This window comes from Carex rostrata, chromosome 11 (assembly GCF_964058835.1).
Source record: "Carex rostrata chromosome 11, lpCarRost1.2, whole genome shotgun sequence".
In the NCBI taxonomy this organism is placed as follows: domain Eukaryota; kingdom Viridiplantae; phylum Streptophyta; class Magnoliopsida; order Poales; family Cyperaceae; genus Carex; species Carex rostrata.
Window position 1 is genome coordinate 6,373,291 of NC_135928.1, and position 16,461 is coordinate 6,389,751.

Here is a 16,461-nt window from a genome sequence, read left to right on the forward strand (position 1 = left end):
CCTTCTTGCGGTGTCTTCGCCTATCAGACAAGATTCGAGGAAACGGAGGGGAAAAAACAGGGACGGTATCAGCGGGATGAATCTTGTTTTTCGCGGCTCCAACGGTAGGACTTATGCTTCAAATTGTTTCAATTATTTAAGTCACAGGAGGGTTTCAGAAATGGGCACTGTTGCAAAAAATGGTGGTGAGGTGATTGTGGAACTTGATCAGCAAGTTGACTTGGTCCCTAATTTGGAGAGACAAAATAGTAGCTTTGAAGAAGAAAGGGAAAATGTAGATGTGCCTGTACAAGAGAGAATGGAGAAGGACGGGTTTTTGGAGGCCGAAGCGAGAGAAAAAGCTGTGGAGAAAGATGCGGTCTTAGGAGGAGGAGGAGGAGAAGACAGAGAGATCGGTCAGATGGGGATAGCTTCATCGAGTTTCAAGAATTCGGGTATTCAATCTGAAAATGAAAGTGTTATTGCACAAGTAGCAGGGGCTACTGAATTACCAATGAAAATTGATGTAAGATTTTTTTTTTCTTTTGCTTAGCATGCAATTTGTATTGTTAATTTACAATCCATTTTTTAGCCTTATCTAATATATGTCATGCATGTTGGATATTAAACTTAATTGTTGGGGTCTAAACTGTACAAAATTTGAGAGTGAATGAGTATGGTGTTTCCTGGAGGATTAATGTCGTAGGTATTTTTAGTTTAGTTTTGGGTTTATGTGTGATTAAGTCATAATTTCTCTGTTCAGTGCATGGCCTATGCAAGGATTGCAAATATGATGAAAATTTTCTGGCATCATTTTCTAAATTCTAACGTTGGTATTTTTGAAATTGTAGGTACAAGGATTCATGTTGCTAATGAAGATGCTTTGCCCTGTTGAGACAACGATTTACCCCGGTTTCAATGACAATGAAGTTGTAATCGGGCCAATGGGTGATCCAAGTACAAGCAAAAACATGAAAAAGAAACCCAATCAAGAAGAGAAAAGAGACACAGGTAGTTCCAGTCCAAGAGGTTCCTTTAATTTTGACTCGATTGAAGAGATAAGAGAAGAAGAACTACCAGGAGAAGAAATGAATCCAAGGTACAAGGATAATAAGAGGGGTCGTATGGAAATGGGAGGTCTTGCGGCTTTCCCTGAGCTATCAGATTCTGATGTGAGAATTTCTTTTTCTTAATGTTTACGAACTTTAGAAATGTTCCTATAAATGATTAATGTTTTACTGCTTCTCTTTCGTTTGATGATGGAGTTATTTATTTTGTCTTGTAAGCATTTGAATTTGTAGTGTCTGCTCCTCCATCATAACTTTGTAGTAAAATAAGATAATCAATGAGAAGCAGAGAACTAGAGATGTTAGAAGACATGATGCTGCTGCTTCTATTTCTGTATTTTTGTATCAATAGTGATAAATTGTTAGAAATTCAAATTTGTTCAACAATTGGAAACTTCCAAACATATGGGACCAAAGAAGAGTAACAATTGATACTTTGACAGTAAGAGTTGTATCATGTGCTTCTTCATCCTATTATTGTTTCATTTCATACCAAATATTCTCGACTCTCAGCCCAAGAAAATTATCATTTTTTCTTGAATAGGGGGAGCCAAAAATGGATGCTATCCCGGTAAGGATTTTATGCAGACCACCTTCAGAGTACAGAGATAAGTTGATTGAAGTGCTCAAAAGGCCATTTGATAAGTCCGAGTACAGAGAATTGATGAACAAGGCAACTCTTAAGAAACGAAAAATTGTGTATAAGGAGATGCGTTTCGGCCGGAAGAGAGCCGTGCAGACAGATGAAATGAGCAAATCCATTTTCGATCAGCACCCTGGTAAAGTTTTACTTCTATAGTTTTGATTTTATTTTTGAGAAATTTATATATATGCCCATCACTACTTTATGATTATTTACTCACCAATTTTTTCTAATTAGTTATTCCCTCATCTAAACTCACTTATTTTATTAATATTAATCAATTAAAATACAAATTGATATTAATAAAAAATGACAATTATACCCTTCCTCTCAAAATATCTGCACGTGTCCTTTTTCCTTCCCTTCACTTATTACTGATGTATATATTGGGTTGAGATGAAGGATCTGGGGTCATTCTGCAACAATCTAGAGTTGATGTGCTTAAAATTAAATCCCTCACAGTACTTGTTCTTTGATTTTGTTCACAGTACACAGGCCACATACAAAGCCGTTGCAGAGGATGTCATGAAAGTTGAGCTTGCTATGTTAGTAAACTAGTTATGCCATAAACAGAACATACCCATTTGCAATATAGATGTAAAAATCTTACAAGTTACAGCTTAATGCCCTCCAAAAATATTTTGATTCTTCTTTCCAAACTGGAAATTTAAACTAACTAAAAGTGTATATTTATATGTTTTTATTAATAATGACAAATGCAAATTTGGGCATAAAATTGTAAACTAACTAAAAGTGTATATATTGATTCTTCTCCAAAAACAAAATATAATGGGTTAGCAAGGAGAGTTCAATTGCAAGATATGATTATTTTTTAATGTGCAGGTTCCATTTATAAGAAACTAAACAAAAGAACTACTATATATAAGTTTGTAATCTTAGTTTAGAAAAAATGTTGGGTTTAGATTTCTGTAATGGGCATCAGGATCGTTGAGCAGCATGGGAGCTTTGTCGACGTAAGTGGTAGAATCTAGGTGATCAAGAAATTGATGAGGACTGATTTTATTACTTGAAGCTCCATTCTAAGCATCATGGTAGCTTCAATAAATCATTAATTGAGGTGAACAAGAAAAAGGAGCATTCCAGACCTTGAGTTTTGGTCAGAATTCTAGGTCGCCGATCAGTATATTTTCCTTCTTGTCGGGGACCTCTCGTATAATCTTCCATCATTTTGGAATTTGGATGTACCAGGTTATCAGGTTTGGGGGATTGGAATTAACTACATGAATGGAGGTCTGGTTTTGATACTAATCTGGAGTTGAGGAGTGTGACTGGTATCAATGCATTTGATGCTTTTCTTTTCTTCTTTTTCAGTTGTTTATGCTTGAACTAATTTATAATTTATAATGAAGGTGAAAGGTGCAGGGGAAGAGGAGAAGGGAAGGGAAAGGGTACAATTGTCATTTTTTTTTAATCAATATTGATATGTATTTTTACTTGAATAAATCAAAGAAATGGGGATATTAATATATTAAGTGAATATTAGATGGGGAAATGACTAATTTGTAATTTTTTATGGGTAATTATCTAAATTATGAAGTTTTGATGGGTATAAATATAAATTTTTCTTTATTTTCAATCTATCATATGATGCCAGGTTAAAGGTTGGGTAGAACACTAGTTTCAATATATGTGAAACCTCCAAAATATTTCACTCTAAAATCCCAAGCAAAAGAGGAGCTAAGGAATTATGCTCTTAAGAAAAGAATAAGATAATGGGCCAGATAAATATGATAATGCCAACATGATGCTTTATTCCATGATAGTTTCATTAGAAAATTTTGGATCCTAACGGATTAACTGCTGTGTAAAGGAACTCAATGTAATTTACAGACCATCTGGCATGATGCTTATTTTCTCTATTGCAGAGGTCAAAAGTCAAGTGGAAAGAGCGAGACGTGGCCGTCGTTTGACTCTCTTGAGAGGCCTTTTCTTTTGGCTAACGGTACTAATCTGCTTTTAGAAAGTACTTCGTTCATTTTTCATCTTTCATTTCCTTGTACCGTGACTATGATGAATGGTTCTTGGATTATTGTAGTTTACTTAATTATAATTAAGGTCTACTGCTATGGTTTTCTCGTATCTCGATATTGTACCTGGTCAGGTCCATTTCAGCATATTATCACTGGTATTGGCAGGCACCTTCACGGGGTAATTGTATGTTGATTTAGCCCTCAATAGGGTTACACTTACCACAAGGATTTAATCCAAATTCTACTGAAAGGACTACTGGCCCTTAGGGAAATTGTAAATGTAAAATTTTGGTCCTTTCACGAAACCATATACACCAGATAGATTTATATGAGTTTGTTTTTGCAGAACTGCTGTCATGATGAATCCTTTATGCCATGGAAAAAAGGGTATAAAGGCTCTACAGTGCAGCTCACTATTAATGATTCTAAGAAGCTCCAGAATAATATTAGTACAGGTCCCAATTGCAATTCTAAACTTAAATCTGACAGGAAAGGTAAGAATAAGGTTTTGTGAGTGGCCAAGACAAAAGAACAATCAATACAAAGTTCAAGATGGCAATGAGAGTGACAGTGCTTCTATAGATACCATTTTTTGTGAGATTGAAGAAGACACACACAAACAAGCTATGGAGGAGCAAGATGAAGTACTGTCACCTACAACAAATCTGAAGTTGCCACCAGCAGTGTTTGTGCCATCAACTAGGAGTCAAGGGAAAGGGACTAGAGAGAAGAGCAGTGTAGCTGCACAAAAGGAGAGGTAACTGGCAGCAACTCTAGAGAAGAAGAAGAACACACAAACTAGACAGAAGGCCAAAAGAATGATGGCTACAAGAGGAGAGCCAAGGATAAGTGCGAGGCTCAAAATTGCAATGTCTGAGTAGCTCTATAATAATAATAACAGACTGAAAGTCAGTGTAGGGACCCTCAATAGCTCTATATGCCTTTTTTCAAAAAAAAAAAGAAGAAGCTCCAGAATAATAAATAGATGATTTATTATCTATCGGCATGTTTAGTATGTTAGTGTAGTATATAGTGATTTTTATGAGGGTTAGTTCCTAATCTATTAATCTCTGGCTGCTTTGAATTTCAAAATATGATATGGATATACACTCTGAGACTGACAATAATTAGGATCATCTTTGGTACAATGGTGATTTCTTTTTGCTTGAACCTATTTCTACTGTACATCTGGTATTTGGTTGCTATTGAACTCAACACGTGGCTTTCCCATGCTAAAGTTCAGCACCTGTGCTTTCAGGTTGTACTTGATATCCCCATCATAAAGCATTTTGCGTATGTAATGCTCTAAATCTGATCCGATTAAACGTAGTGTATACTCTGTTAGTGGGGCACCCTACAATTAACAAAAGATACTTTCAAGATACCAGCATCATTTATAGCTTTGATTTCCTTTTGATTCTTTGGTTTACCTCGTAATGGTCCACAAGCTCTTGGAAATAGGAGTAAACCATCTGACAAGTGTCTTCATTCCAGACAAACTCATTGGTCGGGTCGAGTATTAGAGTCAATTTATCCATTTGGGTCTGGTCCATTACATGTGTTATTGGGTCTATGTATGCTGCGTAGATTCTGATGTGGCGGGTAGTACTACTCAGCCACTGCCCGCCATACTCTCTGGCCATATTCTTGTTCTTTGCTTGTGGTTGCAACGGTAGGGACTCGACTTTTGGCCGGCGTTGATTCGGTTGTGGTGCGCTTGCCTCAGGTTTCTCTTGTTGAGTTTGCTCAGTTTCCTCTTGAACCACCTCCTGTTGCTCTGATTGGGCTCGGGTACAGACTGATTTTTTTATGAGTCTGAGTTGTGTTTTTCTGCAGAATGTGTGGGATTGGATTGATAAATGGGGTGGAGCAAGAAATGAAGCAGTGGCCATGGTGATTTACCGGTGTCTATTCTTTGTTAATGGATTCCTGAGTTTTGAGTGGGTTCATGCTAGGCTAATTAAGTTCTGGTTTATTTTTCTTTGGCTCCTGGTGAAGTCTCTGAGCACCACACATGGTAGTGTGACACTAGAATTTTGTGTGGATAAGGTTTTGCCTGTAAATAAATAGCCTTTGGTACTCTCAGCCTCTTCTTTGATTTTGGATTGGTAACATTTGGGTCCAAATGAATTAACCTACTTGACGCAACCCAAACATTAAGTATTTAATTAACCTCTTTATTCATTGTTTCATGTACAAGCATTGCAATACAAAGAATCATTTTGTCCTACCCTTTTCATTTAATTTCTTATTGCATTTCAAGGTAATTTTAGACTTTCCAAAGAATTTACAAACATTTAATGTGATTCTCATTCTTTATCTACTTCTGACTATACTCATTGGCAGGAGTGTCAATCTAATCTTCATAAAATTTATCGTGACGAGGAAATTTTTTGGCACCAACGGTCTAGGTTAAAATGGTTTTTAGAGGGCGATTCCAATACCAAATTTTTTCATATTGCAGCATCTATTAGGAAGAAGAAAAATGTTATTTCATCGTTATTTATTAATGGTATCCCTGAATATGATCCTATTGTTCTTAAGAATCACATTACTTCTTATTATAAGGATTTATTAGGAACCAGTTCATCTCGATTACTATCTCTTCAACCAGATCTTTGGTCATCTTCTGACAAACTTTCTCATGCTCAACAAATTTCTCTTGCGTTACCTTTTACTTTGGATGAAATTAGAAAAACAGTTTTCTCATGTAACCCTGGTAAAGCCCCAGGTCCTGATGGGTTATCTTTCTTATTTTATCAGTCTTTTTGGGACCTGGTTCACCCTGATCTCTTACGGTTATTTCTGGCTTTTTACAACAGAACCTTAGATATTTCAAAACTTAACTTAGCTTCCATCTGTTTGATTCCTAAGAAAGAGGATGCCTCTTCTATTACAAATTATAGGCCTATTAGTCTTATTAATTGTAGCTTTAAGATTATTACTAAATTATTAACTAATAGGCTTTCTTTAGTTTTAGATCCTCTTATAGATGATTCTCAAGCTGCGTTTATTAAAGGTCGATTAATAGGAGATAATATTATTAGTGCACATGAAATCCTTCATCAAGTTAGGTTATCTAAACAGAAAGGCATCCTTCTCAAACTAGACTTTGAGAAAGCCTTTGATAAGGTTAATTGGAATTTTTTACTTGAGATATTAGCTGCTAGAGGTTTTGGTAATCTCTTTATTAATTGGATTAGTGATATCTTACGAAGTGGACGGACTTGTATTTCGTTTAATGGAGAATTAGGTAACTACTTCCATTGTAAACAAGGTCTTAGGCAAGGTGATCCTTTGTCCCCTCTTCTTTTTGATCTTGTTGCTGATGCTCTTAGTAGGATTTTAAGTAAGGCTCAGTCGGCTGGCCTACTATCTGGCTTAGGTACTAACATTAAGGTTTTGAATTTACACTTTGCCGATGACACTTTATTATTTTTAGAGGCTAATTCACTTATGGTTGAACGTTTGAAATTTCTTTTATTAGGCTTTGAAAATTTGTCTGGTTTGAAAATTAACTTTGATAAAAGTGAACTTATTCCCCTTAATTTATCCGCTCAGGAAACTTCTCTTTTAGCTAGTCAATTAAATTGTAAAATAAGTACTTTGCCAATTACATATTTAGGAGTTCCTTTACACTGGAAAAAATTAGCTGTTTCTGATTGGTTTCCTTTAGTTGACAAAATAGAGAAAAAATTACAAACTTGGAAAGGTTCTTTATTATCTCTTGGAGGTAGGGTTACGTTATTAAATTCTTTTTTGACATCTATGCCCTTGTATTGGTTATCAATTTATAGAATGCCTGTCACCATTAGGAATAAAATTGATATAATTAGGAAAAGATTTCTTTGGTCTAATGGTACCCCTGGAAGGAAGAGATATCATCTCATTAAGTGGTCAATTGTTTGTTTGCCTAAAAATCATGGGGGCTTAGGTGTTTTAAACCTAAATTACATGAATATTGCCCTCTTAGCTAAATGGTGGTTTAGATTTAAAGACCCAACTGTTGATGGGAAGTGGAAATCAATTCTCATTGCCAAATATAATCTCAATGGTTTAAATTCTAATAGTTTTTCATCTTTTTGGTCTAGTATTTTAGATCTTACTCAAATATTTGATATGGGTATTAGTAGGGTTGTAGGCGATGGTTCCAATACTTCTTTTTGGTTCGATAGATGGCATGGCAATGGCAGTTGTACTTTATATTGTTCTTTCCCTAATCTTTTTAGAATTATTTCTAACCCTAATATCACTGTAGCAGATGTGTTCACTAATTTCCCCTCCTCATTTCAATTTAATAGACAATTAACTGGTATTATATTTTCTGAATGGTTACAACTTTTAGGGCTTTTCTCTTCTTATTCATTAAATTCATCTTGTCCTGACAGATTATTATGGAGATGGAATTCGTCTGGTCTTTTTACTGTAAATTCTCTCTATAAATGGTTGTCCTTTAGAGGTGTTCCAACTAGTATTTACAATACTCTTTGGAAGGCAAAGATTCCACTTAAGATTAAGGTTTTTGTTTGGTTACTTAGGAACGATAAAATACTTACTAAATGCAATTTACAATCACGGGGTTGGCATGGTACTGTTGATTGTGTTTTCTGTGGTGCCCCAGAAACTGTAGATCACCTCTTTGTTACTTGTCCTTTTATTTCTTCTTTATGGTCTTGGATTGGTAACCATAACAACTTTCTTTTTAATTGTACTAAGGTGTGTGATCTTTGGTATTTCGATTATTGGATTCCATTAAAGGATTCACTACTAGTGGAACTGATTAGGGCTGCAACTCTTTGGATTGTATGGTTAACACGAAATAAGATTTGTTTTCAAAATTCTCCTATACCTTCTATTAGGTCTGTAGCTGCTTCTATTATTGCTTTAACTTCATTTTGGTGTAAGTCGCGCTTAGATAATTCTTATTTCAAGTTATCTATGATTATGCCTTTTGATGTTTCTTCTTTGCCTCAGATAGGGCCTCTAATAGTATTATCCGCCACGGATGCACAGGACCAGGACAGCTCCCCGCTGGATTTAGACGAGGACCCTGGTCTTGGTTTAGAAGGGTTGCACCTAGCTGATTATTTGAGTGACAGAGCCGTTATTGATGCTATTGATTGTGCTGTTGGCCTTCTGCCCAGTATTTCATCTTCATCAGCTAGTGCCTCCCCTTCTACTGATATAGTCATTTTTGATTCCATTTAGTATTACTATTTCATGTTATGCTAGTATGCTTTTGTTATTAGTTTTTTTTTTTTTTTTAAACTTTTTGGTTATTAGGTGTCGATAGATTGTATGCTAGCGCTTTATTTTGGACATGTTGTATAAAATTTTTGTTTCGTAATGAAACCGGTGGTAAAATACCACTTTTGTCAAAAAAAAAATACATGTACAAATTACAAGTCATCTTGACGTACAAATAATTCCAACAACGGTACATAGCAAAGTGCATCCAGTGAAGTAACCCAATTTTTGGGTTTTAGATCAGGACCGTCCAATTCGAATCCGTGACAATCCATTCTGAAGGGGAACGAATACATATTGAGCAACGGATTCAAATTGCACGGTCCTGATCCAAAACCAAAAAATTGGGTTACTCTCGGGGATCCGGACCCCTTTCATTTAGGTGGGGTCATATTTACATGAAAACCTGGAGAAAGCGGTACTACCGGAAGCTTCTGACAGTTGCATATCTCGATTGTATTTCCATCTGGGTCATGGAAAAATATTTGATCAACCAAAATATCACCATCTTTCACTACTGCACTTACATATTCCTTCCCGAACTCTCCTAGCTTCTTCCTCACAACCTCAATATTTTCACACTGTAATTGAATAATACCAAGTTTAGTTAGACTAAGAATAAGTAATCTTCATTAATTTTGACCACTATGAAATGCTGTTTAACCTGAAAGGAAATGTGATTACTCTTCGGATTAATTTCTGATTGTTTATTTGGTGTGTTGAAATCTCCAGAATCCTTCTGCAACAAGTGAATGCTAATGCCATACTTATGCAACCTGAAAGTTTAAAATTTTAACATTGTAATTTGAGACAGATATCAATCTTAAATGAGAGTTAAAATCTTAAAAAAATTGGCATAAAATTGAAGATTCTTACCATGCGCCTTCAAAATTTAATGAAGCTGGCCTTTTGATGAGCTCAAAACCAAGCAGCTCTTGGTAAAATTTAACCGAGTTATCGACTGAGGTGCACAAGAAGGAGACATGGTTGAGAGATAAGAGAGGCAAAAAAAGGCTTGGAATCTCTTGTTTATCTAAACCCATGATAAAACCAAAACAAAGAAGCAACCAAATGAATTATTCAACGTGTATTTACAACATTTATACACGAAGGAAAGGAATGCAAATTGAGGGAATTTCTTAGTAAGTACACAACATGCATTTAATCACGGAAACGTTTGACCTGAAGGGTCAACTATCCTTATCTTGTATTTGTAAATTGTAATTTGTTGGATCTGAGTCACCTCTAAATTTTTTGGATTGGTTTGCACCGCCGACTTTTAGGAAAGTTCCTTTTATATGTTTTCTCCTACAAGCTTGGAGGCCTAAAAAGAAAGAAGAAAATTCTTTGGGCCGAAATTGGTACAAATCTCAATAAAGCCCAAAATTTCTTGAAAGCTCAATATAAGATAGGGGCAATTTCATGTATACCCCTAAATTTTTTTGAAATTGTGTATTTTCCTCTAAAGTTCATAAATCATATTTATCCTTCTAAATTTTAAGAACTCACAAATTTACTCATTTTATTGTCTTTTTTGCTAAATCTATTATAATTATATAAAATATTCATTTTACCCTTTATTAAAAAAAATAAAAAAAGGTAGCCTCTTTAAGAAAAATGTGTCTTCTATTTAGTAGATTTCTGAGGCAAATGGCTCATTTATCTACTTCTAACATATATACACTAACATTTAGGTATACATTTTTGTATGTGTAAGAAGTAGAGAAATGAATCATTTGTCCTCATAAATTGATCAATTAGAAGACTAACATTTTTTTAAAACATGCTACATATTTTTATTTTTTTAATAAAGAATAAATAGGTACTTTATAAGAGAGAAAAATACGTAATTTTATGTTTTTTAGGGTTATACATTAAATTATCCCAAGATAACACTTTTTTTATAAAATTTATTTATTGCAATTCAATTTTTTAACTTGTAAAAAGAATGCTGAGAGCGTAATTTTGGTTTAGACAGATACCATCTACTAAATTAACAACTGGCGATTTATTTTAGATTGTTGCTTAAGAAATTTTATATTGCTATTGTTGCTTAAGGGGTGAAAATCATTGGAGACTTGTAGCTTATTGAAGGAAGTTGTGTGGAGAGGCCTTTTGTTACTAAATTGCCGGTAAACTCGAGGAAAAAGGTTCTCTTTCCAGACGTGACTATTCACAGAAAAGCAGAGACTGTTCATACTTTTTCTTCTCCAGTTCGTTCCAACACCGTAACATCCATTATTGTCACTAGTGTGGGAAAAATGGCACGGCGGAGCCGGCTCAGTCACTGAACGGCACGGCACGTGTTACTGTTCCGTGCTGTGACTCGCGTGTCGCGTGCTGTGACCACCCCTTAACATTTTGGTCACGGCACGGCACGTAATTACGCGAGTCACGTGTAATTAGGACCGTTAGATCTTAATCAAATAGTGAATCTTGAAGAAACTAACTTAAATTATGAAAAAATAGTTAAACGTTATTAGTTACGTTTGGACACAGCACGCGAGTCACGGCGTGACTCGCGTGCCGTGACCACCCCTTGACATTTTGGTCACGGCACGGGTCACTATTCACTTGGTCATGGCACAGCACGGCACGAGATCAAAGTCACGGCGTGTTAGTCACAGCACAGCACGTTTTTTCCACTCTACTGGTCACTCCACTGAGATGGCGAGAACATCAGATGCCGCGCTCGTTTTGCTTTCAAAATCATGTGTATCTTATTAATATTAATAAAGAAAGAGCTTAACTATGATTTTTAGGAGTAGGGAAAAAAATTTACTTGGACGACTACTATATTATAGACTGTTGTGAATAAATTAATTCAGACCGTGAACTATTTAGGGATAAACAACAATCTAATTATACATAGATCTATATCAGGTTTAAAATTGAAAAGTAAGCCGGTTTAATATTGCTTTGGCACTTAATAAAGGCCTAGGGTATGTTATATCGATAAATTTATTTGACCATTGTATCATTTTTTTTTACTTTTTATTTTTTTAATAATAAATATTTTAAAACTCAATTGTCACAATAAAATAGTTAGATAGGTTTTTTATTATTTTTTCCGCACATAAAAGTTACTATTTGTAGTTTTTATTTTTATATACATAAAAAAGTTAAAAAATTATTCAATCTCGATATATTTTTACTAGTTCTTCTTGTCAATTGAAAGAAAGCCCAAATATTATTCATAGAGAATGATACAATTTTATTTTACATTTGAGTATTATTTTAAGTTTTTAAAATTTTAAAATAAAAGCATAATAGAGGCATACAAGTGGAGGACTAATTCGTTAGTGGAAATTTTGCATTCAGCTCTCTAACAATTACACGCTATACAAAAAATTAAAATTATGTACAAATTATTCTGATAAAACGTGGACTATATGAAAAATCGGAAGCGAAATTTTCGGATGAACCATATCATCTCTATTTTTTATCACTTGTCAGACACTACACATCAGCTACCAGACTGACAACTGGAGAGGAAAATGTGCTGCTATGGAGTGCTCTTTGATTAGAGTGGAAGAAAAGCACCGGGGAACCGCACTTTATATTTTATTCTACCGCTTGCAATAATTCAATCATGTTGTATCATGTGTAAAAGAACTGAGAAGAACCAACCGGCATCTTTTCTTTGCCTGATGCCTCTGAACCTTTTTCTTTTACTCTTCCTTTATTATTTGGTTTTTTTTTTTACCTTTTACTTTTACCTGAATAGAAAATTGAAAATCAAATCCATATGCATGTATGTTATCCATTGGAAAAGGTAACAAAGTACACTGTACATATAAAATAAAATAAATGTTATGAACAGGAGTCGTATATCAGCATCATCTCTGCAACTCAAATTAGTTTTTAAATAATTATTAATCACTTTTTCTAAAAATTAAGGTTTCTAAATTTTCTAAATTATTATATCTCTGAAATTAATTTAGAGTTTCTATTAAGCTATGTCAGTAATAAATTAAAAATAGATAAATAATTTGAGTCAATTATTTAATTTATATGGATTTATAAATAGTTTTTAATAAGAAATTATTTTGCATATTTTCTACATAAAAAACAAAAAAAAAAATTATTTCTGAACTGAATTAGAAATTTTAATAATACCAAAAGGTAGATTGTGTTAGTTTGTAATAATCTAGAAGTCAATAATACGATAAATTATCATAAAACTTTGTTCATGAATTGAATGTTTATTTATATATCATTTTGTTACCTTGAGTATTATTGCATTTATGGATCATTTCGAGTTCATGACTGAAATTGTGAAACTCCATAATATAGATGATATATACTCTTAAAAGGTCACTGACCAAGGTAATTAGCAGGAACACTAATTACCGCTATAAGGTTAGTATGTGGATTAAAAGACGGTTAAGTTTTACAAACCACCTGACACGAGATGTCATTTTAATCACATAGATACATGTTCTAGGAACATGGTATTTGACAGACCCCGAATGAGACATTAAATAGAATTGTGTTCGTGTCATTTATGTTTTCATTCAGTGTCACGTTCTAAAGTATGAGGTATTTATCGTTCCCACTGAGAAATATGTATGTATGATTGCTATCTACCGCTGTCCGTAAAAAGCAGTCATAACGGTAACATTCCCATATGTATAGCTTAGCTGAGGAAGTGATAGTCTACCAAAAGTACTATTGTCTCTCGTATCTCTATACGAGCTATAGCATCACTGGGCCCCTTGGTAGAGTTAGATTATCAGCATTGCGGTATAATTACAAGAGTAATTATATTTGATAATCTGCTCAAGATCAATAAAAGATTAAGTTTGCAAGGATGACACACATCTACCTTGAAACTAATCTGATAGCTATGAGACAGAAGAACTGACACAAGTAAATAGTTTACTGGATCGTGATATTGTACAGTACAGCATCATCTGTGTAATTGGATGGTTATGATGTGTTGCCAGATACTACTCATGATTATAGAAGTTAAAACAGTTTTAACTCTGTTTACCAACATAACACAAATCCTATTGGGTCACACCATATAAGAGCTACTCGGAGAATCTTACTGATTAATTATAAATTGATTATAATTAATATTAAGATGGTTATAATTAATTATACGTGATATAATTAAATTATAAATGTCATTTAGAATGACAAGCAGAAACAACGGTTAATTTATAAACGTACACGTTACGTTGTATAAAAGTTACCGAACAACAACCGAAAAGAAATATAATTGTATATGACAATTATATATATTTGATTTGGATTTTAATTTGTTAATTATGGATTTGAATTATGGGTTTAAAAGCCCAAAATAATCAAAGCCTTAATTAAAATTAAAAGCCCAAAGTCAAAGCCCAAAATCAAAGCCTTTTACTATTCATGCCTTAATGGGCCAAGGGCAAAATGGTCATTTCACACCTATGCCACCTTGCATGACACCTTAGGGTGTAGAAGCATGGAGAAGAGTGTGGAAGGGTGTGGAAGGGGTATTTTGGTCTTTTCACATATTAAAGGATGAGGTGTCAAGGGTTTTTGGTAAATAGATTTGTTTTGAGGGGTATTTCGGTCTTTTGCGAACCTCCTCAAAACACTATAAATAGAGGGGTGAGGGTAGAGAGAAAACTTACTAATTCACGTGTTAATCTGATTACTTCGTTAATCGGTTTTTCCTCTCTTCCCTGATTTCGGTTATTACGAGATTCAGAAAAATATATTTTTGCAAACTCTGCGGTATTTCTTGTTTGCTTTTTAAGTGAAACAGAATAACTTGGAGTCTTAAATATATTTAATCTGTCCCTTTTTCGGTGAATAGTGTTTCTGCAGAATTCTGCGGTTTACGGTATTTCTGGCAGAAGAAATAAACCGCTCTCTGGTTAGTCCTGGTGGATAACCGATAGAGGTATCACACGTGTGATACTCCGAGTCGATTCCTTCCCTAGTGTAGCTCTTCTCGCTCGGTCTGCATTCCAACTGTGATTTGAAAACAAGGTATAAATTGTTATATTAATTTATTTAATTGGTAAATAGATTTAAAGCTTTAGAAAATCAATTATGGAGTAGATCTGTAAATATGATTAAATGGATCTTCTTGATTCATTTAATCCATAGCTTAAGATAGATGTAAAAATTTTTGTTTTACTCTTTCCGCACCTTAAGCTAAATCAATGGATTTGAACCATCGAAAACCCAACAGATTGTTATAAAAAAAATTCTCAATTTATTAATTTATCCATCCGAGAAAAGGGAAACAAATAATTCGGTAAAATCCTCTCCAATCCTGCACAATCTCAGAATTACAATTTCTTAGGCCCACTACCGCAGTGACGCACTCGCTCTAGAACTGCGAGTCTGCAACCCAACTGCCACGTTTCCAGAGATGTCTCATTTTTCGATTCGCTATATTTTGATTTTGCTCCTGGATCACATCCTTCAAAAAGCTTTATTTACACTAAAGAGTGGGGTCCATTAGGATGGAGATACTTGCGGTTTTCTCTTGACGTGGCCGTCATGGTGCTTTTGTATTTATCTTTAGGTCTAACGGTTCTTTTGGTCCACAACCCGAAACAAACCACAACAACCGACAAATTTCTTTTTTTTTTAAAAGAAAAAGAAAAGAAACAACAAATGGAAAGACAAGAATTCGGGTTTCCCACTGTATCTCAGATTTTGAGACAAAAAATACACTGTTATAAAATGCTCAAGTAAATAATTCCAAGGATATAAATATATATAATATCGCTCCATACTCTATAGGCTGTCGAATATTAACGTTCATTTTTTATGAGACTTGAAGATATAATTAAGCAACGGTTGATCCATCGATCAGTGATTACTAATAAATTTAATTGAATAATGTAAACCGCATGTCAAGTTTCTTTTTCCCGTAGATCTGCAAAAGTCAGAAATAAGACTTTAGAGAATTCGTATCCTCTGAGATATCTCAAACTTTGCGTGACTTTATGGAAAATCCCAACCGTTTAAATAAGTTCTGCACGAATCTCAAAGCACACATAATACTGACCCCTACGTCACCCCGAATAGGCACCGGACAGTCACGCAAAAGTTGAGATATCTCAGAGGATACGCACTCGACTTTAGAAAGGTTCAATTACCCACCCAAGTACTTGTGACTAGGGGTGGCAACGAACCGAACCGAACCGAACTTACCTTAGGTTTGAGTTTGGTTTGAATTAATTTCGAACCGAACCTAGTTTGATTCGTTTCGAACCGAACTCATTTCGAATCGAATTAATTGCGAACTACACATTTTTCGAATCGAACCCGAATCGAATCACGAACTAAATTATTTTTTAACAGTCCTAGTTATACCGGTAGTTTATACATTAATTTTTTCTCACGGGAGAAAATTCACATGGCTTCCTTTTACTGATATGAACTATGAAATGAGTGTTTTTAAGTTGAAAAATTATTCATGAAAAAATACATCAGAGACGGCTTTCCTGGTATGAACTATGAGAGACGACCGAAGAGAGAGGAGAGACAGTCATCTAGGCCGGAGAGAGGAGTGACAACCGGA

General features: G+C 34.5%; 3 protein-coding genes across 3 annotated transcripts; 1 reads left to right on the forward strand and 2 right to left on the reverse strand.

Annotated features, from left to right (window-relative positions):
- Positions 1-4,234, forward strand: LOC144561450 (uncharacterized). The gene is made up of 6 exons (XM_078310411.1): positions 1-505; positions 831-1,151; positions 1,591-1,825; positions 3,060-3,098; positions 3,576-3,652; positions 4,027-4,234. Exons 1-6 carry the CDS (start codon positions 77-79, stop codon positions 4,192-4,194), a joined length of 1,269 nt encoding a protein of 422 aa, XP_078166537.1. The 5' UTR covers positions 1-76; the 3' UTR covers positions 4,195-4,234.
- A 600-nt stretch (positions 4,235-4,834) lies between these two features.
- On the reverse strand, positions 4,835-5,717 carry NDHM (subunit NDH-M of NAD(P)H:plastoquinone dehydrogenase complex). Its single transcript, XM_078310412.1, has 2 exons — positions 5,111-5,717; positions 4,835-5,034 (listed from the first exon to the last, which is right to left on the reverse strand). The coding sequence occupies exons 1-2, from the start codon at positions 5,570-5,572 to the stop codon at positions 4,858-4,860; spliced, it is 639 nt and encodes a 212-aa protein (XP_078166538.1). The 5' UTR covers positions 5,573-5,717; the 3' UTR covers positions 4,835-4,857.
- Positions 5,718-9,301: 3,584 nt separating this feature from the next.
- On the reverse strand, positions 9,302-10,036 carry LOC144562140 (glyoxylase I 4-like). The gene is made up of 3 exons (XM_078311298.1): positions 9,804-10,036; positions 9,592-9,703; positions 9,302-9,508 (listed from the first exon to the last, which is right to left on the reverse strand). The coding sequence occupies exons 1-3, from the start codon at positions 9,968-9,970 to the stop codon at positions 9,302-9,304; spliced, it is 486 nt and encodes a 161-aa protein (XP_078167424.1). The 5' UTR covers positions 9,971-10,036.
- Positions 10,037-16,461: the final 6,425 nt, after the last annotated feature.

Excerpts from the sequence above, each read along its gene's own strand:
- LOC144561450 (XM_078310411.1), top strand. The coding sequence starts at position 77 with ATGAATCTTGTTTTTCGCGGCTCCAACGGTAGGACTTATGCTTCAAAT. Across the intron at positions 1,826-3,059 it reads CATTTTCGATCAGCACCCTG|GTGAAAGGTGCAGGGGAAGA; the intron begins GTAAAGTTTTAC and ends TTTATAATGAAG. Across the intron at positions 3,099-3,575 it reads AGGAGAAGGGAAGGGAAAGG|AGGTCAAAAGTCAAGTGGAA; the intron begins GTACAATTGTCA and ends TCTCTATTGCAG.
- NDHM (XM_078310412.1), bottom strand. The coding sequence starts at position 5,572 with ATGGCCACTGCTTCATTTCTTGCTCCACCCCATTTATCAATCCAATCC. Across the intron at positions 5,035-5,110 it reads AGCTTGTGGACCATTACGAG|GGTGCCCCACTAACAGAGTA; the intron begins GTAAACCAAAGA and ends TGTTAATTGTAG.
- LOC144562140 (XM_078311298.1), bottom strand. The coding sequence starts at position 9,970 with ATGGGTTTAGATAAACAAGAGATTCCAAGCCTTTTTTTGCCTCTCTTA. Across the intron at positions 9,704-9,803 it reads TTAAATTTTGAAGGCGCATG|GTTGCATAAGTATGGCATTA; the intron begins GTAAGAATCTTC and ends TTAAACTTTCAG. Across the intron at positions 9,509-9,591 it reads GTAATCACATTTCCTTTCAG|TGTGAAAATATTGAGGTTGT; the intron begins GTTAAACAGCAT and ends ATTCAATTACAG.